This window comes from Caretta caretta, chromosome 1 (assembly GCF_965140235.1).
Source record: "Caretta caretta isolate rCarCar2 chromosome 1, rCarCar1.hap1, whole genome shotgun sequence".
Classification (NCBI taxonomy): domain Eukaryota; kingdom Metazoa; phylum Chordata; order Testudines; family Cheloniidae; genus Caretta; species Caretta caretta.
Window position 1 is genome coordinate 163,585,175 of NC_134206.1, and position 21,595 is coordinate 163,606,769.

General features: G+C 41.4%; 2 protein-coding genes and 1 long non-coding RNA gene across 9 annotated transcripts in view; 1 reads left to right on the top strand and 2 right to left on the bottom strand.

Moving 5' to 3' along the window:
• The window catches only part of CHAF1B (chromatin assembly factor 1 subunit B), a 34,731-nt gene extending 20,116 nt beyond the window's left edge, over positions 1-14,615 (bottom strand). Inside the window, exons 1-8 of one of the 3 annotated variants that reach the window (XM_048867313.2) lie at positions 14,486-14,615; positions 13,900-13,950; positions 11,769-11,899; positions 11,258-11,390; positions 10,385-10,502; positions 8,564-8,667; positions 3,594-3,690; positions 1,351-1,429 (exon numbers count right to left, since the gene is read on the bottom strand). In XM_048867313.2, coding sequence (XP_048723270.1) covers positions 1,351-1,429; positions 3,594-3,690; positions 8,564-8,667; positions 10,385-10,502; positions 11,258-11,390; positions 11,769-11,894 — 657 coding nt within the window. In that variant the 5' untranslated portion in view covers positions 11,895-11,899; positions 13,900-13,950; positions 14,486-14,615. Of the gene's footprint in view, positions 1-1,350; positions 1,430-3,593; positions 3,691-8,563; positions 8,668-10,384; positions 10,503-11,257; positions 11,391-11,768; positions 11,900-13,899; positions 13,989-14,334; positions 14,429-14,485 lie in introns of those variants that run through there. The other 2 variants (XM_048867296.2, XM_048867304.2) reach the window with 2 other exon arrangements.
• A 125-nt stretch (positions 14,616-14,740) lies between these two features.
• LOC125643971 (uncharacterized) lies at positions 14,741-18,923 on the top strand. The gene is made up of 5 exons (XR_007358881.2): positions 14,741-14,795; positions 15,068-15,194; positions 17,676-17,761; positions 18,252-18,356; positions 18,466-18,923. It is a non-coding gene; the product is annotated as an uncharacterized LOC125643971 (long non-coding RNA).
• Positions 18,912-21,595, bottom strand: part of MORC3 (MORC family CW-type zinc finger 3) — a 66,202-nt gene continuing 63,518 nt past the window's right edge. For all 5 annotated transcript variants that reach the window (XM_048867257.2, XM_048867274.2, XM_048867265.2 and 2 more), the window contains one exon: positions 18,912-21,101. In XM_048867257.2, the coding sequence (XP_048723214.1) occupies positions 20,948-21,101 (154 nt within the window). In that variant the 3' untranslated portion in view covers positions 18,912-20,947. The remainder of the gene's footprint in view (positions 21,102-21,595) is intronic.

Here is a 21,595-nt window from a genome sequence, read left to right on the forward strand (position 1 = left end):
CACCTCGTCCCTCTCAGATTTTGGAAGGCACTTATTTGGAAGGCATAGATTTTTAAACCTTGAGTCAAGTGCCATAGCTATCTTTAGAAATGTCACATAGATACCTCCTTTCAGTTTTGTCAAATCTGAAGTGAAAGTGCAGTCAGTGGGTCATCATTCTAGACTGTTGTAACATTAAATATATGACAGAATGCAGGTAAAAGAGAGCAGGGGACATACAATTCTCCTCCAAAGAGTTCAGTCACAAATTTAATGAACGCTTTTTTTTTTTTTTTTAAATGAGCATCAGTCAGCATGGAATCATATCCTTTGGAATGGTGGCCGAAGCATGAAGGGGCATACGAATGTTTAGCATCTCTGGCACATAAATACCTCGTAATCCCGGCTACAAAAGTGCCATGTGAATGCCTGTTCTCACTTTCAGGTGACATTGTAAATAATGAGCAGGCAGCATTATGCCCAGTAAATGTAAACAAACTTCTTTGTCTTTACAATTGGCTGAACAAGAAGTAGGACTGAGTGGACTTGTAGGCTTGAAGTTTTACATTGTTTTGTTTTTGAGTGCAGTTATGAAAAAATACCTACATTTGTAAACAAACTCTTTCACGATAAAGAGATTACACTACAGTACGTATATGAGGTGAACTGAAAAATACTATTTATTTTGTTTATAATTTTTACAGTGCAAATACTAATCAAAAACAATAATATAAAGCGAGCACTGTACACTGTGTTCTGTGTTGTAACTGAAATCAATACATTTGAAAACATAGAAAAACATCCAAAATATTTAATAAATTTCACTTGGTATTCTATTGCTTAACAGTGCGATTAAAACAGTGATTAATTTTTTTAATCGCAATTCATTTGAGTTAATTGCGTGAGCTAACTGCAATCAGTCGACAGCCCTAATTATAACTATTAATAAGCTTAAGAGCTGCTGCCTGACAGATATCTTTGAAATTATTCCATTTAAAAGAAATTCTCTGTGTACAGACTATTTTTTGCTTCTCACCCCTTGAACTTTACTCAAAGGCATTAGCATTGTCAATTTGCTAAATTGTAGAAGCGGATGAACTTGCAAGAGGCAATCACTAGATGACACTGTTATCCGTGATAGTCACTTCCACAGTAAACTAAAGTCAGAGAAAACAATAGGAGGAAACATCTTCTATTCCACACATTCATATAGCAATAAATGAAAAGACAAATGCAAAAATATCTGATGTACAAGTAAATTATTTCTAAAACTGAATAGTTTTTTCCAAATTTCACTTTCAAAGAGAGCAGCCCTTGTAAAAAACATAACAATGGTTATCTCACAACATTGTTAGTATTAGAACAGTTTACCTCGCCTTCAGCTCCTGATGGCATCTTGGTAACATTGAACGCTACACGCTTAGTCTGTGTACTGTACACCCGCAGCACCCTACATAATGGAGAATATCGTTACCCACAAACAGGTACCTTCCACATTGAGCAATATCCTTGTCTATTTCATACAGAGTTACAGCACCTTCCTTTTCAATCAGAATGTTCTGGATCCGTTTGACAGTTATGTGACAAAAGGACTTCCTATAAAGGATAGGAGATTACTACTACTAAATATTATAGGACAGGACATTAACAAATAACCACTAAGGGCATCTTTACCCTACAACTTTTTGCTGCCCCAAGTTATGTCAGCATAAAGCCACCACAGTTAGCATATTGCCTGCGTATGGGCATGCTGAGCTCTCTGCATCGGCGCTGCGCACATTCACCAGGAGTGCTTGTTTCAGTGCGGTGAGGAGCATCATGATGTGCAACTTGCCACTGACTAGCACACTAAGTTTTGGGAAGTTTTGGCAGTGCATGATGGGGCAGAAACGAGTTGTGCGGGGGTGATTAGGACTGTAGGGTCAAGTTCCCATCATGCAACTTTCTCCACTCCCATGCCATCTCTATCCCATAATTTTCATGTCTTTTAAAAAAATTTCATGCACCTGCGTGACTCTCTCTGCTGTCCACCATCTCTGACAGCAGCATGGAGACTACACACCTCTGCACTATTTTGTGAGCATTGCAAGCAAAGGACACACGATCCTCTGGTATTTGCAGAGCCACAAGAAGAGCTGCAGGGAACACGGACCTTTGTTGATTTATTCACAGAAGCATATCTGTGACATGTGTGTATGTGCCCTTGAGGAAAAATCAGGGCTCAGACTGAAGTGGAAAAGACCTGAACAACTTCCTGGGACTTCCCTGGTGACTCCCATCAGTTCCTACAAAACATGAACTTTCACTGACAAAATAAATCATTTCTAGACATTATTGTTGCAGTTTCCTTACAATGTGAATTGAATGCAGGCCTGTGCAAGATTATCTTCCTAAATCTGCACGGGAGAAGTGTGAACAGAATTCATGTTTTTCAGGGTGTGAACTCTGAAGTCTAAAGATAATTTAAATTGTCACTTTACTATTTCACAGCCGATAGTTTTTTTTAGAGAAACATCCAAAGATCATGTTTATCCCATGTTGATTCAAAAGGACTATCAGGTCTTTCTACTTGTCCTTTCTCTGAGCCACTTGCAGGATCTGCTCCAAGTGAGATCAGTATCCTCTATAATAGAACCCTCATCATTATGAAGTCTTTCCAGACGTACCCAGACTGTTTTCTGTTTCTTAATTTCATCCTGTTATTACTTGTTACACCTCTGGAATCGAGGCTAGTAATCTAGAGGAGAGGAAGAGGGTGAGGAAAGATAAAAGGAAAGAGGAAGATGAAGGGGGAGGGGATTTATTAAAAGGGCATCACTTTATACCTCCAGCCCATAGAGAGAATAAAACCAATAAAAGATGTAGGTTAACATGTATCCATCTTTTTGTCTTCAACACACAATAGAGACAAAGGGATAAATATAATTAAAGGGGTAATTGGTGATAAAAAGGTACTGAAGATCAACTAAACTAAGGCACTAGCTAAACAACACTCATGTAATTTCTATGTTCTATGAAGACAGCCCATTGATATGCTATTTTTCTGCATTACAGAGATTCAGAACACTTTGGTACTAATGAAATCTCAAATCAGGGATCACTGTCCCAGAGGTTTATTAGCCAGTTGTGAAGTCTATCAAAATAGGATGCGTATCCCCAAACAATTTAAGGTGAACTGCAAAGTTAAAATGAAAAAAAAATTGTGTTAAACACAGATTTGTTTGCCAAATGACCTTACTAACCAGGCTGCTGAGGGTTGGGGTGGGATGAAAAGAGGGACATTCAGCCCAGAAAAATGAAACTTCTGGTATCTTCAGTGATTCAAAAATGCCCAGTGGAGGATAATTTGTTTAAAAATTTAATTAAAATTATTTCTTTGTTGAATGTTCCTTTTAAGGCCTTGGATGGCATTCAACACAGAAATAAATTTGGAATTAACTCCAAGTCTCACTTCACCTTTTGCAGTTCCCTTTGAAGGACCAATGTGAACAGCAGTTAAAACTCACATTTCCAGATATTGGTAGTTGTGAAGTGAAAAGCATTCAGTTCTTTTCTTGACTTAATTAACATGCAACAAAGAACAGTAATAGAAAACACTTAAAACAATAACTCACCTATCACAGCTAAGGGTTGCAATGTACTGGCCTACAGGATCCCATGTTATTCCTTGTACATAACTCTTGTGCTCATTAAAAATTGAAACTTTTTGCCCTGAAAATGCAAATAATTTCTGAATTCCAAAACTCAATTTCTATTTCATAAAACACTTTTCATTTCAGAAATAAAACAAGGCCAAGTATTTCAGAATGTAAAGTCATATATATTTTTACACTTAAATAGATAACTTTCTTGTAGGTTTCAGAGGAACAGCCGTGTTAGTCTGTATTCGCAAAAAGAAAAGGAGTACTTGTGGCACCTTAGAGACTAACCAATTTATTTGAGCATGAGCTTTCGTGAGCTACAGCTCACTTCATCAGTGTCTTACAATGTAAGTGTCTTACAATGATGGTAGTGGGAGAAAAGGCTTTCTAATGATATAAACTCAACCCACAAAACCTTCCACCAACCAGGATACCTGGTGTTGGGAGGCATGAGGGGCTGCGAGTCCCCCCCCAAGTTACACTGCAGACGGTGGCACCATTGACACTCATGCTTAACATATATGCAGAGGAATCAATTAAAAATATTGCAAGAAAAGATTCCAGAGTATTACACCTGTCCGACACACTGACTCCATGAACATCGCCAGTGTCACAATGAAGAAGCTACTGTCTCACACTTGCATGGAGGACAACTGTGCAGGAAAAACACTCCAGCATGAGAAGAGGTGCTCGAAGAATTTTGTCATCACATGGCATAACGAAGCTGCTGCCTCTCACTGTTCAGTGAAGTTTCTTAATCATTCTCACGAGGAGGCTGACACTAAAATTATCTCACATGCCTTACATATCCCCTGGAAACTCCATATGCCCTGGAGACCGCAAACCAGTGGGGTAGTGGAGCGGACCAATCACACCCTTAAACGGCATCTCTCAAAACTGTGCCAAGAAGCCTCACTGCGATGGCCTGATGCTTTGCCCCTCGTCCTACTCCGTATCCGCATTCTCCCAAAGGGTACATTAGGGCTCAGTCCCTTTAAAATTATGTTTAAAAGGGCATGGCCTATGAATGGCACCCTGGTTCTATCAGGGGAATAAAAGTTGGGTAATGGTTTTTGTCTCAGTATGTGTGTTCCCTGTCTGCTGTTCTCTTGTCTCTTCACAGGTGTACCAAGGATTCCCAGCCTCTCCCCTTGGACTCTCCCGTCCACTCCTTACAGCCCGGTGACTCTGTGCTTGTTCATACCTGGAAAAACAAGCCTCTCCAGAAAAAGTACAAAGGACCCTATACCATCCTGCTGATCTCCCATACAGCGGCAAAGATCGAGGGACACAAGAACTGGATCCATCGCTCTCGTCTGAAGGCAGTACCCGCCCCCTTGTCTTCAGAACAGTGGACCGTCCAACCTGCTGACTCTTCATCTAGTGACGATCTCGGGCTAAAGCTACTGTTTAAAACACACAAATAGCGGGGCACCTTAACGCTAAAATGGGCCCACCCAGGTACTGAAGACCCAGGGTTAAAAATACTCTAATAATAATTAATTGGGTAACATTGTTATTCTCTGTATTATTATTTCCAAACTGTGCATATCGGGAGCATAACTCCTTTGTTTCGCTTGCGCACCACGTTGCTACTTTAACAAACCAGACTGATTGCTGGGTATATGCTCCAACTCCACTGCCCCCCAAAACGGGAATGCCCCTTGACATGCTGCCCTTGACCCTAGCAAAATTAGCCACCACCAAAAAACAAAAAAGAACGGACTCGATGTTCTGAAACAAGACCTCTTTACAGCAAGCCACCTATCAAAACCAGGAGTATTCAGTTGCAGTACTCACTCAGGGAGTATTATGTTTTACCCGAAACCAATCTAATCACTATGGGCATCCTGTAAAAAAAAGCTCCTGTGTTATTACACAATAAGCTAATAAATATTAAATAAAAACCAAAAGAGGAAGTCAGCAGTGTGGGTGTAATGGTTCTTCCCCTTTTAAAAAAAACTCTTACAAATAATCTTACCAAAAAAAAAAATAAATTTAAAAATATAACTTGCCGTCCAGTTAATATCTCCAATGTAGCAAGCCAATGGTGGGTTTGTAGTGGTCCCTATGGCAAATGTAATTTAAACAGTACAATTAAAAACACCCCCATTTATACCCAATCAAAAAAAATAGAATGCCCCCTTAGGGGCATATAAACTGTTTAAAAAAGCAGCCAAAGCAGCCTTAAATATCCCAAAAATCGCCTTAAAAAACAGTCCTTACTGGGCCCTACAGCGTCACTATTTTGTATGTGGCCAAAAGGCTTATAAGGTGCTGCCAGCCAACTGGACAGGTAGCTGTTATATAGCTCATGAAGTTCCTCATCTGTCAATAACTGCCACACTGCCAAAAAAAAAATTAAAAATGCCCGAAATACCTCTGTTAAGTCACAAAAAAAAGAAACCCTGCGGCAACTGACTACAGCATTAAAAGGCAATATAAAAAATCCCCTCACAACCAAGAAGCTTGTAGGGTGCTCTGTACTGGGAATAGCGCCACTGTTTACCGGGCCAGCCATGGCATGCATAAGCCGCTATTCTGTAAAGCTGCAAATGGTACTTAAAAAAGTTGCCTTAAAGTTAAAAAACTCAATTAATAATTTAAAATTAGCAATAAAAACATTAAATAAAAAGATACAGCAGCTCAAAACCTTTTCCCTCCAAAACAGGCTGGCTTTGGACTATCTCTTGGCATCCCAAGGAGGGGTTTGTGCCCTCGTCGGGCCCCAATGTTTGCTATTATAATAGCAATCTATAAAAAAATGGTACAGGCTAAGGCCCATGCCCGAGCCAAAGCACAGGTTGCCTATACTGCCCCCGAAAGCGATTGCTTGCAAACCTTGTTTTCAGGCTGGGGTTTGTCGTTTTGGCTTGGTAGTTTATTTAGCCTGTTATGAAAACTTCTCTTTCCTGTATTGCTTATATTAATGGTATTATGCTGTGCAGTATTATATGTCAAAACCCTTTTGCAAAAGTTAATATGTCATTCTCTTCAAGACTATCACAAAGTGCTTATGCAAAATCCTACTGTAAAAAAATAAATAGCCCAAATAAAAAAACTCAAAGCCATGTTAAATGTTCTCAAAAAAAAAAAAAAAAAAAAAAGTTGTTAAAAACACTGGGCATGGCCACTAGGTAACTCAAAAAAATAAACGACCACAAATGTCAATAAAGCCCCCTCGCACTAGGCCCAAGTGTCGTTGGCCCCCCCGCCTGGAGACGCTCACAGCAGTTATGCTAAAAATCTGCAACAATATGTTGCAAAGTCAAACCGCCTAAAACTAAACAAGGCCAAACAAGGCAAATATAAAAAAACAATGCTAAATAAAGCAGCTTTATGCATAGTTTAACAAATAATACAAAAAACAAAAAAACTAGCTGATAACTAAATTGGCCAGCTATATAAATACTTAGGGCAGCTTGCTATTAAATAAATATGCTAAAAAAATGTACAAAAGCCTGTGTAACTTCCTGCTCTATATACAAAATTTAAAATTCTATTCTCCCTGTACCTTCTTTGCAGCTGCAAATAAACTTTTCTGTTTCTCCACCCTGTTGTAATTATTGGTTGACGCACACTGGGCAACGAACCTTGCTGTTGTTTGCCTCTGGCACTGGGTGCCGGCAACAATGTCACAGTGAAAGGTGTGCACAAGACACACATGAGCTAGTGTTGTGAGATGCTAACCAAAACTTCCGCAACATTCTGTTTTTGTGCCCGCTGCTAGGGAACAGAATTGCTGTATATTCCTCAGAGATGTGTTCCTACCACTCAGACCATTAAATGCCACCACACTGCCAGGATGGGACACTACTGGAAGACCAAATTATCTTACTAGAAGGCATTTGATTCACCTTCCTAAGACTCTATCCACCCTTTGAAGGTGCTTGGAATGGCTGAGACAATCACTGATGAGGTCATAAATACACTGGAGGCATTCATATGCCAAGTTTACTATTTGTAGACCAATATTAAAGACACTTACAGAGCTATGTTGATGGATGTTTTCCAAGAAGTAGAAAAACAGAAAAATTGCCACTGACAAGAGGTGCATTTATACCTGCTATCAAGAGGGGCAAATTATCAAGCAATGGAATGGCTCTGGGACGATCAAGCACATCCAAAACTATCCTCCCTTTTGGGCATGGATGGGTATTGGATGATGGACTGATCACACCAGTGTGTGTGAAATGCCACGCACTCCAGAATCAATCCTTCTGCTAATCAAATGCTCACAAGTGCAAAGACCAGATGCTCACCACCCAGCAAACATTTGTCTGCTTTTTAGAGATGTATGAGTGCAGTGCAGACGAGAATCAGTGCGACATGTCTAGCAGTGGTGCCCTAGATGGAGACAACATTGACGATGACTGATGATTAAATGTTTTCAGGCCTATATGTCAAGGCTAGCTTCCCTAAAATTACCAAAGATTAATGTCTTTTTTATGTAAGCAATGAATCTCTGTGTTAATGTATATTTTTGAACATTCTCAAATATACATCTATATAATTGGTCAAGATTTGTCATGTTTGGTACCGTTGTGGTTGTGGGAGAAAGGGCTTTCAAAAGATACCCAACTCGTCCTATCCCTGACAACACTGTATTATCAAAATTTCCAGCCACTGGTGGACTGGGAGCTGGGAGGGCGCTGAGTCCCCGCGGCATGTCACAGAGTGAGACACCATGGAAACTATGATTCTGTAGATTGTGTGAATCAAATGACCCCTCCCTGACCCTTTTGTCTCTAACCTGTCCACAAAATAAGATTTCACTACATCACGCTCCCAGACTAAGAGATATTCCTCACAAAGTCAGGAAATAATTTGACCATATTGTCTTTAAAAAAAAAAAAAAAGATGCTTTCAGTTATTAAGCATTAAGCAATTCTACTTATCTCAGGATGGATGCGACAAAGATAAATTAGAAATTTAGCAATTACCTTTATTGACATCCCACATTATAGCTGTGTTATCTACTGATGCAGATGCCATGCAGTTTCCATCAGGGGTCCAGCAAATATCATACACATCTTCTAAGTGGCCTCTGGAATCCAGGGGAGTAAATTGTGATCGTTATAGCAAGAACAAGAGTTATGAAGAAACACAGTCAGATTTTTTTTAAATGTTAAAAGCCTATGACCAAAGGCTACCAAGTATTGCAATAATGAGATGGCCAGCCACTGCTTTTTATTTTTAAACAATATATATTCCTGCTAGTAGGAGTGACACACCCCCTGCTAACCTATGTATAACACTGCATCTTTCAAAGAAATAAAAATGCTGAATTCACAAATGACTTCCAATGATGTATAATTAAAGATGTGAAAAAATGAACATCCCCAGGATTGTGTGCAATATAAACAACACACAATTGTTCATGTACTAATAAATTATATAAATACAAGAAAGGTCACTTTTTCAGAAAACTTTCCTTTACAGATAAATTTTTTCACAAGAAATGTTCAATAAAACGTTTGCATATCAAATCTCCGAATCTAAGTTCAGTTCATATTGCATTTGAACGAATGTCTTCTGATATCAAGTCCAAGTTAGGAGAATCTCCACAAAAAATAAGTTTAAAAAATGGTAAGAATCACTAGCATTATTTTGTAGATTTACACCACAGTGTGACTATCCGAATGATAAAATACATGTTACATTCCCATTTTTAAAAATTCCAATTTTTTTTAGAGAAATTAATTCTAATTAACTTATCTTGGAAGCTGTTTCAGTCTTGAATGGAAATTATACAAGCATTTTTAAAGGCATATTTTATACTATACACACTTTGTACCTATTCAGGTTTATCAGGTATTGAGACTAGATTTTTTTTTTTTTTTTTTTTGGTAAAACAGTGTAAATTACTAATGAATTTAACTGAGAGAACCTGGAGACCAAAGTGCTCTTTATCCACAGATGCTGCTCAAACAGGGGATAGCATTCCACATATTGTCCCACAAAGGGACAAAAGGTGATTTCAGTTTCCACAGCCTTTCATTCCTTTGCTTCTCCACGGAGAGTGACAACAGGCTGCCATTCAGTTCCCACTGTGGTAGTGGTGCTCTGATGTCTTGCCCAGTAGGAACGGGACTGAACCCATGACTCATTTCACTTAGATAAATGAACTATTTTAACTGTGAATACACGTACATTCTAATGAGCATCATATATAATGTGAAATAAAGACTATTTTTTATTGTATGAATACATAATACAATTGTCACCTTTACTTTTTTTTTTTAATTATTGTAATTTGCAAATAATATTTCCAGACAGCTGGAATAAAACTTTTCAACAACTCTAAAAACTAGTTTAAAAAATTTGGCTGGGACTGACATTTAGCAAACAGGCATGAATCATTTTAGCTTTTGGCACTTTTTTGTTTAATATTCATTATTAAATTATGTTCACTATAAATTCAGTGCTAAAAATGTCTGTTTTCTTAAACTGTCCCTGTGCAAAAGGGGACAAAGACAGAGCTTTTGAAGTAAATGATCATATAAGTAGGTGCAGAGAGCTATGCCACAGGTGTCAGATCTTCTGCCTTAAAAATCTTGGAAGACTGGGGAAACAGACTGGTACAGAACACCAGCACGGACTGATACTAAATGGGGGCAGAAGCATAACAGGAATACACTATGGAGCAGGTGAGTTTTGCAAAAACTATGAAGAGGATTTGCTTATGTTGAGTGGAAGGCTGTTCCAGACATAAGGAGCATCATGGAATGAAGAAAACTCTCCAAAAGCCCAAATTAAATTACCTTAAAGTTTTAATTACTGTCCAATTCTCTTTGTTCAGCTGAGCTTCATCTTCATCTTGAAATGCTATTGGTTCTGGTTCTTTGTTATCATTCAATTTCCACAATAAAATCACAGCATCTGTGGAATAATTTGATTTGTTGATAAATGTTTCTGTTTTTTTGATAATGAATTATTATATTGGCCTTATCCTGCTATTATGTTACATGTAACGTGAAAGTCAACCAGCAAAAATACTTAGACTAGCCTTGGAGATTTTTTTTAGGTGATTGACCTAGAAATGCTTTTTTCCCCACCATTACCTTTATTACGTAGGAACAGGAAGCAAATGTATATGTTAGTTTCGATTTATGTTGATCTAGCCTTTTTCATTAAACAATCTGATTAAGAAGGAAATTTCCAAAGGTCCAAGTCAGTGTCAGCTTCCCAACTTTCGACTGACTTTCAAAGGGTACCTAACTGCCCTTTGTGCCTTTGGAAATCTTCTCTTAAAATATTACATATGTGTGTCGAACCCAATAGAGAGCTATCCAATCCCTTTGGTCCTGAGGATAAAGCACTGGTCCAGGACTCGGCAGATGGATTTAATTTCCAACTCTGCCACGGAGTCCCTTTTTGATATTGGGCAAGCTGCTCAAAGCCACATCCATAAAATAGGAATAATTCTTTCACATCTGTAAAACACAGAAAATACTTCCCTATCTCACAAGGAGGCTGGAGGAATACATTCATTAGGGTTTGTGGGGCACTCACGAATTATGGTGATAGGGAGGGCAGCGGTTAATACAAACCCAAAGATAGACACTTTCTGTGCTCATTTTTATATGAGATGTATGTATCTTCTTTATATCGGTCTTTATTATAATGTTACTCACCATCTCCTCCTGATGCTAAAATCTCACCACTGGGAGAGAAACGCACAACATTCACTGCTTTGGTATGGCGAGCTAGATTGGACAAGAATTCCACAATTGCTTTCCCATCTGGTCCTTTTTCCACTTTCCATATCTAGTTTTAAAAGTATTACAGGTAGTAAATTGGCTTCTACACCTGAAAATTGATCTATTTTCAGTTATGTAATTAGTTTGCACCATTTTCTTCAGTTCAGTTACTTATATATTTTACAAGGAGGCAGGAAGAGTACAGTCACTCAAAAATTTCAAAATTCTACCCAAACTAGACGAAATTAGGAAGAAGCAGATTAGCCAGAATTTGAAGACTAAACTCAAACTGACAGAGCTCATGCCCCACTTTCACAAAACTGTTCATCTGAGACACTCACTGGTAGCCCATGGAAAACCAGAAGAAGGTGAAATTTTAAAGTAAAATTAAATTCCTTGGTAGTTATTCTGCACACACTAAAATCCGGGAAAGTTTGGAACTCACACGAACAGCTGTGTCTACTCCTGCGGAGGCCAGTCGATTGATTTTCCCATCCGTTCCGTGTTGGAAGTCTAAGCTATACACCGGCTCTTTGTTGTGCCATGCTATTTCACAAGTGATGACCTTCATTCTTTCTAAAGAAAAACATGGCAAGTATTAGATATTTTGCATTTATTATGACAAAAATTATAATCAGAGTTAACAATACGGTGTCCACAAGCACCACAGAAATAATATGTAAAACATTATAGTAAAGCACAAAAGATTACTACGTCTAAGGAAAGTTGTTTTAAGTAACTATGGTTTATAATAACTAAAGTTTTCTATAAGAACATTCTCTGAAAAGGTTACTAAGCCATGGCTCTCTACTCTGTTACTGGAAATCTTATTACGATGACAGAGGTAATTGTGCTGGAATAGCGTCTGGGTACATTTTCTGTGGGCATGTAATTTTTCCCATCCCCAGACCTCAATATGGTTGAATTCTTCATGCTGCTCTGATCCCTCTACTCCCTGCTCTGACTGCAGCACAAATCATTGCATAGATTGGTGTTTGAGTCACAAGCGCTGTCGAAGCAGCAAGAGTAATTACTCCTGAGGGCATTCTGCACCAAAAAATTAAAAATTCCGCGCTAAAAAAATAAAAATTCTGCACAATATTTTAAAATTCTGCAAATCTTATTTGTGAAATAAACGTGGCATCTCCAGCATGGCACTGGGGAACACAAGCCACTAGCTGAACAAGGTGGGAGATCACTATGCCACTTTCCCCCAGGACACAGACTCAGCAGCGAGCCTGCACCCAACCCTAACACAGCACAAAGACTGGGTCTGCACCAGAAACACCCCAGGACCCTGTCCCTCTGTGACAGGTGCACCAGGTGTGAGCAGGCAAGCTCAGCAAGGCAGGATCCAAGTGTGGAGGATCTTAGTATGGGGGGAGCTAGGTGTGGGTTGAGAGGGTTCTGTGTGGGGCAATCTGGGTGTGGTTGGCTCAGTGGGGGATCTGGGTGCGGGGCCGGGGCGGGGGGGGGAAATCTGGATGCATAAGCTTGTTGGGGGGTTCTGGGTGCAACGGTAATGGGACTCTGCAGAGGGGGTCAAGGTGAAGATAGTTGGAGCTCAGCAGGAGGGGAGTCGGGGGGGGGGAAGAGCTTGGCAGGATGGCGTGGGGGGGGCTCAGTGGTGATGTCCAGATGCTGGAGGAATGGGGCTCAGTGGGGTGGGGATCTAGGTGCAGCTGGTTGGGACTTGGTATGGTGGGGATCTGGGTGTGGGTGGCTCATTGGGGTGGTCCAGGTGCAGGGGAAGAGGGGCTTGTTGGAGGGGTTCTGGGTGCGTGGGGGGGAGTGACGCTTGGTGGGAGGGTCTGGGTATGAGGGGGTCTGGATGCAACAGGGTTTGGAGGATTGGGGAGCAGCTCCCAGTACAGTGATCCCTCCCCCTGCAACTGAGGTGCGATGGGTACAGGAAGCACGGGGGTTAGGAGGAGAGAGTTTGCAGAGCTTCCTACAGCCAAGGGAGAAATCTGGGGGTGGGTCTGAAACAACCCTGGATGCTGTTCAAGGGAAGAGGAAATCCCATCCTCCCCAGCCCAGCCAGAACCAGCATCTGAGCCCAGCGCAGAGTAGGAGCCACCAGCTGGGTCTTCCCCAGTCCCAACCCACAGTGATTTACCTCTCTGCCGGTTGCCCTGGACACCTGAAACATAATGCGTGGGAGGGTCGCATGATTGTTAGTGGCTTCCTTTTGCTTCCCCATCAGAAAGTCACTTTTTCTGCGGGGAAGCTAAGAAATCTGCGGGGGACATAAATTCTGTGCATGTGCTGTGGTGCAGAATTCCCCTCGGAGTAAGTAATGCTAGAAAAACAGAAAGCAAGGAGGGAAGAGTAGAAGAAGAATTCACTATTTAGTGCAGACCTCATGGACCATAAAAGTTATCTGCATTTGAAGGGAAAATTACCAAGAAGAGAAAAAATTAGCATGTTGGAGTGGGGAGGGAGATGAAAGGATAGAAGAAAAAGGGGAAATAGAGACAGAACAGAAGAAAAATCATTCCTCCCAGGAACAGAGGGGCTTGTTAGTCACAGAAAAGATGCTGTGCCTCAGCAATAACAAAACAATGCTCACTTACCTAGCAGCTGTCTTCCAGAGGTCTCAACGATCTTTGCACATCACCGCTATTCTACAGAGAGGAAGACTGAGGCACTCAGCAGAGGAGAACTGTCACACGCATAGTTAAAGGTTTGAATCAAACTCAAGTAAAATATGCACTCGTCTGCCAAACTGAGCATGAAGTTTAAAAGGAAGGGGAAGCAAGTCAAGCTGACAAATCCCTGCAAATGAAGAGGCCCCCTTCAAAATACTCCATGTCTGAACAACACCCTCCCCCCGCGAAAATATTAGCCTGACACGAGAACCCTGGAGCGACACAAACCCACCACTGGGATACGGAAAACACTAGGAAGTCACAGGAAGGCTGAATTCAGCCTATTAGCTGCCCCTCACCAAATCCCGTCTCAAGAGAGCTGGGGCTCTGTACACCCCGCATGCCACATACACACCGCACCCTGCATCCCACCGGGGGGCCGCACCGCACCCTGCAGTTCGCCGGTGGCACCTCCTCTTACGCCCCGCCCCAGCACCCCGTGCCCCAGCTCCCGCCCGTAGCGCCGCTGGCGGGGAGCGGGGGGACGCCCCGAGCCCGCGGCCGCCCCTACCTGAGGCTGGCGCGCGCGGAGCAGGGGAGGCGGGTCCGGCCGCGGCAGGCGGGTCTCGCCTTTCCCGCGCGCGCCGCAGCTCCCCAACAGCGACCGCGCATGCGTCCGAGGTAGGCCGGGTCGAAGGAAAGAGACACGCCCACCGCGGACCCGTTCCCGGGGGACATTACGGGGCAACAGCGCCACCTGCTGGGCAGCGCCGCTGAGTTCCGCCTCGCGCCTGCCCCGCGCCCCGCTGAGCTCAGACCCTCGGCCCAAGCTCCGATGCAGAGCTACAAGTGGGGGCTGTATTACGTGTGTGTGCGTAGAGGTGGGTGTGTATAAGGAAGGGAGGGAGCAGAGTGTGTGCATGTTTAGGGGAGGAAGGGAAGGAGCAGGGTGTGTGCGTGCATAAAGGAGGGAGGGGGCGGCCGGGCAGGGTGTCTGTGTAGGGAGGATGGGGGGAGCAGGGTGTATGTGTAGGGGTGGTGTCGATGTAGGAGGGGGTGGAGGGAGCAGGGTGTATGCATTTAGGGGCAGAGCGTCTGTGTGTTGCTTTACATAATGATGGAGATTCAAGTATCTTTTCCTCTGTTCATTCAGTCGTGGCAAAGTGGAACTTTCTCGAGTTCAATCGTTCCACTAGAGTGGGTCAGATAAGAAAAGGCCCTTCCCCATGCCTGCTCCAGCTGTCTGCTCCGTTCTTTCGGTCTCCTGTAAATTACTTCAGGTAGGTGGGCGGAGCCGTGGGGTTAGTGCAGCTATAGGGATCCTACCCTCTATAGAGCAGCAGGGGTCTTTTTTGTTAGAGACAATTGCTTAAAGCACATTTTCCTATATAGGTATTAAAGGGGTGGGGGGTGCTAGAGAATACAGAAATGGTAACAGAATTAAGATGGTTGCACTACTCTTATGATTATTTAAATTAATTGTACCTAACTCAACATGGACTTCTCATCCCTAGATCACAAAGCACTTTATAAAGCTGAGTATTGTCCCCATTTTACAGGGAGGCAGAGGGGTTACAGCACCAGATCTCAACTTTGTTTTTGGAATTTACACAGTTTCTTATAGCTGCCAAATTGTGATAAGCTCCCTTAGTGACACAATCTAATTTGCATTCTTGCAAGTTTACATAGGACCATAAACTTCATCTGATGGCCAACACACTTGGCCCAGAGCAGTAGCAGGATGTCAGGTGACATGAAATTGCACAAAACTTGGTAATTAGCCCCAGGCTAGAGTACATGAGTGGAAGAGAGTGCCTGGGGTGTGTAAATGGTGGGTGCTAGGCTGTCAGGGTGGGTGACTGCTAAAAGCTGTGGGGAGAGGGGTGCTGGAGTGAGTCAAATTGCTAACAGGTGTTTTGGGGGGGCAGCAGCTGGCTGTTTAGGAAGGAAGTTGTGGGAAGTAGGGGTACAATCCTGTGGCTTAGAACTGGCTGAGGGAATGGTTAGAGACAGCCTGGCACCTGTTCCTCACTTCTTCCCCTGGGTCTGCTGTTGGTGCTATCTGCATTTGTAGTGCAACAGGGAATATGGTGTGAGGAGAGAGAGAGGCTGGGTGCAGACCCCTCAGCAACGTCTACCGTACTCAGTTAACGGTTACAGCCCTTTCTGTAGCCCAGAGGTGGGCAAACTTTTTGCCCTGAGGGCCACATTGGGGTTGTGAAACTGTATGGAGGGCCACGTAGGGAAGGCTGTGCCTCCCCAAACAGCCTGGCCCCTACCCCCTCCCACTTCCTGCCCCTGACTGGCCCCCTCAGAACCCTGACCCATCCAACCCCCGCCCCCTGCTCCTTGGTCCCTGACTCCAACCCCTATCTAACCCCCCCCCCCCGCTCCCTGTCCTGACCCCTATCCACACCCCTGCCCCAACAGGCCCCCTGGAACCCCCACACCTACTCAACCCCCCATCCCCTGATGACCACCCCAGAACCTCTGCCCCATCCAACCACCCCCTGACTGCTCCCCAGGACCCCCTGCCCCCCCTTACCATGCCATTCAGAGCAACAGGAGCTGGCCAGAGCCAGCCATGGCACTGCACTAGCCAGTAGGAGTGGCAGGCCAGAGCACTGGGGGCACAGCGAGCTGAGGCTGTGGGGGAGAGGGGGGACAGCTGGGAGCTCAAGGGCCAGGCAGGACAGGCCATAGTTTGCCCACCTCTGCTATAGCCCATCTGAATCCATGATATAGTTCAGTATTCACAACCCCAAAAGTTCAAAAATAACTATTCAAACCTTAAACTTGTGAGTTTTTTACAAAACCCCATGATTATGTGCTAAAGATTAAATGGTGTTTTGGTCTGTCTTCTGCATTCCTTCTGCCCACCCCCGAATGTGTGTATCAATTACAAAATGGCCAACCCTTGCAAATTTAGGTCTTGCTATACTTAACCAGGCTCATGCCAAACACGTGTTATAGGGGAACAATTTTTAACTCTTGTGGAGCTGGGCACAATTCAAACTAGTGACTTAGTGCTGAAATGCTCTGTAGCAGTGGTTCTCAACCAGGGGTAGGAGTACCTGTAGAGGTAGGCAGAGGTCTTCCTAGGGGTACATCAACTCATCTAGATATTTGCCTAGTTTTATAACAGGCTACATAAAAAGCACTAGCAGCGTTAGTACAAACTAAAATTTCATAAAACATGTTTATACTGCTCTATATTCTATACACTGAAATGCAAGTACAGTATTTATAGTCCACTTATAATACAGTAAAAATGAGAGTAAGCAATTTTTCAGTAATAGTGTGCTTGTATTTGTCTGATTTTGTAAGGAAGTAGTTTAAGACAGGTGAAACTTGGGAGTACATAAGACAAATCAGACTCCTCAAAAGGGTACAGTAGTCTGGAAAGGTTGAGTGGCAGTACTTGAGCTCTAGAGCAGTAATGCCCTGAGACACTCAATCTCCAAAAGTGCCAATGTTACCTTTCCAGAAAGCAATCCTCATTCTGAAAGGGGTAAGTTCTGGCCTTTTTGGAGCTTACACAGCAAGAATCTACTCTTTGATTACACAGGGAGTCTTCTGTGCATTACTCTGAACCAAACATCAATAAAAACACAGCAGTAAAGTATAGTACAACATCCAAATTCACTTCTAAATACAATTTTGCAATATAAAAGCATTTCAACAAGTGCTTAAGGGCTCTTAAACTGAGTTTTATATATAATGTATTTTTTCCACTCCATCTGGGTCATCTGCAAGGTTAGAACCCCACCACCTTCCAGTCCACAGCACAGACCTCTTCCATGTCAGCAGTAGGTATAGCTCGTGTGTTCATGCAAGGATTATGGAGGTGAGTGAAGCATGCTGATATTATTTACATGGACTAGCCCTTACAGGGAGGGGATGGCACATTGCCAGTGGGTTACACAAGCTTTTGTGGAACAGCAGTGGAATGCTGGACATCCGGAATCTTGGTTTCCATTGCTGGCTTTGGAAGCAGTGTGTGGTCTAGTGGTTAGATTGGATAACCAAATGTACCTGTGACAGATTTGTCCAGGGTATTGCAGGAAACTGCCCAACCTTCTTGAAGTAAGTTTATGTATCGTAGGCTAGGGATTGTATGCAATTCCATGTGGGGAGGGAGACCCAAGTCTTCCAGGAACTAAGATGAGTGGAGGGGTGGGGTTAGGCAAATTCACTCCAGTTGTAACACTTCCAGAGAGCTAGCACTGACTGGAGAGTCTTGCATATACTTGTTCAAACTGAACTCTCCAGGGACCAAAAAGAAGGACTTTTGTTTGAATATAGTTAACTAATGGAGGGCTTTCCTTCTGATCCAGCAAACGGATAGAACCTTCTATCCAAGCGAAGGGCCCCAATCCTCAGGAAAGCGTTGAAAGGACTGACAGACTAGAAGCCTTGTGGAAGATGGGGTGTGATCTCTAGTAAGTTTAGTGTATGTTTTTGTTTCTGTAATTTTCACCTTAAGAATAAGTGTGCTTGCTTAGACAGAGCTGTGTGGTAACTTAATTGTGGTACTTACTCTGTTTACAGTCTGACTGCTGGGGAATTCACAGTATAATGTGCAGTGTGGAAATAACCTGATTAGGAAGGAGACAGGTGTGACAGCTGAGGAGCTGGAAGCTTAGAATTGGTGTCCTTGCTGGACCAGAGAGCAGGAGCAGAGATGCAATTACTCTGAACTGTGACAGTACCAACACCCTTTGTTTAAGAAATCTGGCATTGAACCTGGGACTTCAGAACATGAAAACACTAGCCTCCAGAACTTGAGTTAAAGAATCAGGTCTCTTAGCATGGAAGTAGAGTCAAACATCTATATGTGATCTAACCGCTAAAGAGAGTGACAGAACTACACTGTTAGTATGGATTACAGAAGCAAGCAAATTGACATTCTTCTAAAAGGCTGCATGGTAAAGTGGATGCCAGATTTCTCGTAAGGATGAATGTTAAAATAAAGCCAGAGATAGCTATTATGCATATTCTTATTTAAAACAAAATTAATTTTTTATTGACCAGTTAAAAGTTTTGATCTGACAGAAAACCAGAACGTGCTTTTTACAAAAAAATACATCTATGTACTTTAACAAGTAAACCTACTTCCATTTACCCGCTGTTCCTCAAAATTTAAATGTACAGTATAAATTTTTAATTTTCAATATAGACATTGTATTTTACCAGTCATCTATAATAAATTCAACTACAGAAGCATCTGGACAAAAACACTGAGAAAATAAATAAACAATGACAAAGACGAAATGAAAAATTGCACACCAGTTTATCAAAAAACTTAGGTATAGGAACATTGTTATTTCAGCTACCTGTTCAAAATTAAACATTAAATTTAACCATTATAAGCACAATAGTATTTCTTTATCCCTACTAGCATAATACTAGATCAGGTATTCAAGATACTTTTAAGCTACACAGACTAGCAAAGTACAACTAAGGGAATGCAGCCTAATTTAAACAAGACAGTAAGGTTGCTTAAGCCAAAAAATGTAGCTTTTGTAGAAACAGATGTTTCAAATATGTTTAATATTAAAGGGATGTTTTCATGATTGTTTTAAAGGTTTTAATTGAACCATTTTGTTTAGATCACTAGTCAAATGAGAGGATGACACCTTTGTTGGCTGGGAAAAAAAAGATGGTTTGAAGAAGCATACCATCACTATCCCTATATGTACTCAGCACTTGAATTTAAACATTCACCTGTTTTGCAGATATTGCAGCACTGTGCTAATACATGAGAACCAGCAAAAGAGACTAGAAACAAAAGGACTAGCCCTTTTTATGTCCATAAAAAAATGTGCAAAATTTAAAACAGCATAAACAGTGAAAGAAAATTAGATTTAAGTTTTCAGCTTTAATAAACTCATTGGTCATTAACACCAGAAGTAAGGTAATTTGTTAGATACTTTTAAAAGCAAACTTAAATGCCCTTTTAATTACATAATTCTTCTAAAACTGAGTAGTCCATTGTAATCATACAGCATGCTGCATTATTGGTATTTTCATGGGAAGCTAAATTAGGATTGATTATAGTAATGTCATTTCAAAAAAAGCTAACAAACAGGTTTCTATGGCAGAGTCAGTAATCAATATTGTAACAATTCAATGTTCTGAGGGGTTTTTTTAAGGACATATCTTGTCCCTATTATGTATTTGCCAACATCACAAAACCACTATACAATTTAACATGATTAGCAGTCTTCACTCAAGGGGGTAGTATTAAAATGGTAGTATTTCTGGTCAGCATTGAGATGCATTGGCAGAGCTATGAATAAGCTCACAGCACATACCAAAACTATGCCTACTTGTAGTTAGAACCATAGCAATATGCTTTGAGTGGTATGAGCATCTGCAATTCTTACTGGCTTTGGTGGGAACTGCAGGTATTAGCACATGTCATGATCAGACCCTTGTTGTACCAAAAAAACCCCCAACAATTCATATTGCTACCAGGGACCACAGCCCAAAAATTTCATGTACCAACTATATTTTATCATAAGTAAAGGCAAACTCACAAAACTTGCCTGTTTCATTATTGTTTACAAGCAGAATACTGATATTTACAACCATGCTATCGTGGTTTGTTTTCAGAGGGGGATCAGAGGGTAAGTTTAGTTTTGGGGGAACAAATACATTTAAGGGTCACTGAGAATACAAAAGTTAAAAGCCAAATGAAAAGCTCTGTAAAAACTGTTTAAGATTCCAAAGTAATAGAAAATATTTGCAAGTTTAATTACAAACATTTATTTTTAAAACAAAATTCTTAATAAGTTAGGTACATCCACGGCCTGTCAATGTTGACTGTTCCTTTTAAGGAGAAACTTAAAAGGTACGTGAAAAGTACCCACAGTATTTGTGACATCTGAGTGTACACAGTATATATATTTTACACTGAGTTTGTATCTAAATCACTCAAACATAAAAACAAAACCAGTCTTTACAATTTGGAAACCATACAATATAGTGGAAGATTCAGCAAGTTTCTTAATGTCTTCAGTAAAGGATATTAAGTAGTGGTGATTTCATGCATTTGTTCCACAACTTGTCCTAAAATTTCATCAACTATATCAACATCATAATTTACTTGCTGCAAATCTAGATCAGGCATAATTATAGCCAGTAGCTGTCCAACGTTAACTCGGAGGGATCGCAGTTTCAGGCTGTAAGGAAATAATGATCATATTAAGGAAGATTTTTTTATCTAGAGTGCAGATAAATTGAGATTACAGTCCATAATTTTATATTGAACTTTATGAACAATGTTACCTTACTGAAAATAGAAGGTTCTACAAATCTGAGTTTTACAAAGAAACGTATCAGCCAATATAAGACATGATATTTAATTTAAAGTTACCTATGAAGTAACTCAAGGCAAGGAACTAGCTGGACTAGTTTTTCCAAGGTTTGAGCACCACAGTTCCTGAGCTGGAAGATTACATGTTCATTCCATTTTAGACAAACATTAAGAGCAGAACTTGGTTCCATCCTCATTGCCACAAAATAGAGGCTCTTTTGAAGCAAGATGAGAGAGATTGGGTTTGTTTGGGTAGCACAAACCCAAATACTGACCCAGATACCTCACTTCAATCTCAATTTTGCTTTCTCAAAACAATTCCAAAGTATTAAAAATTGGAAGTACATGCAGAAACATGAC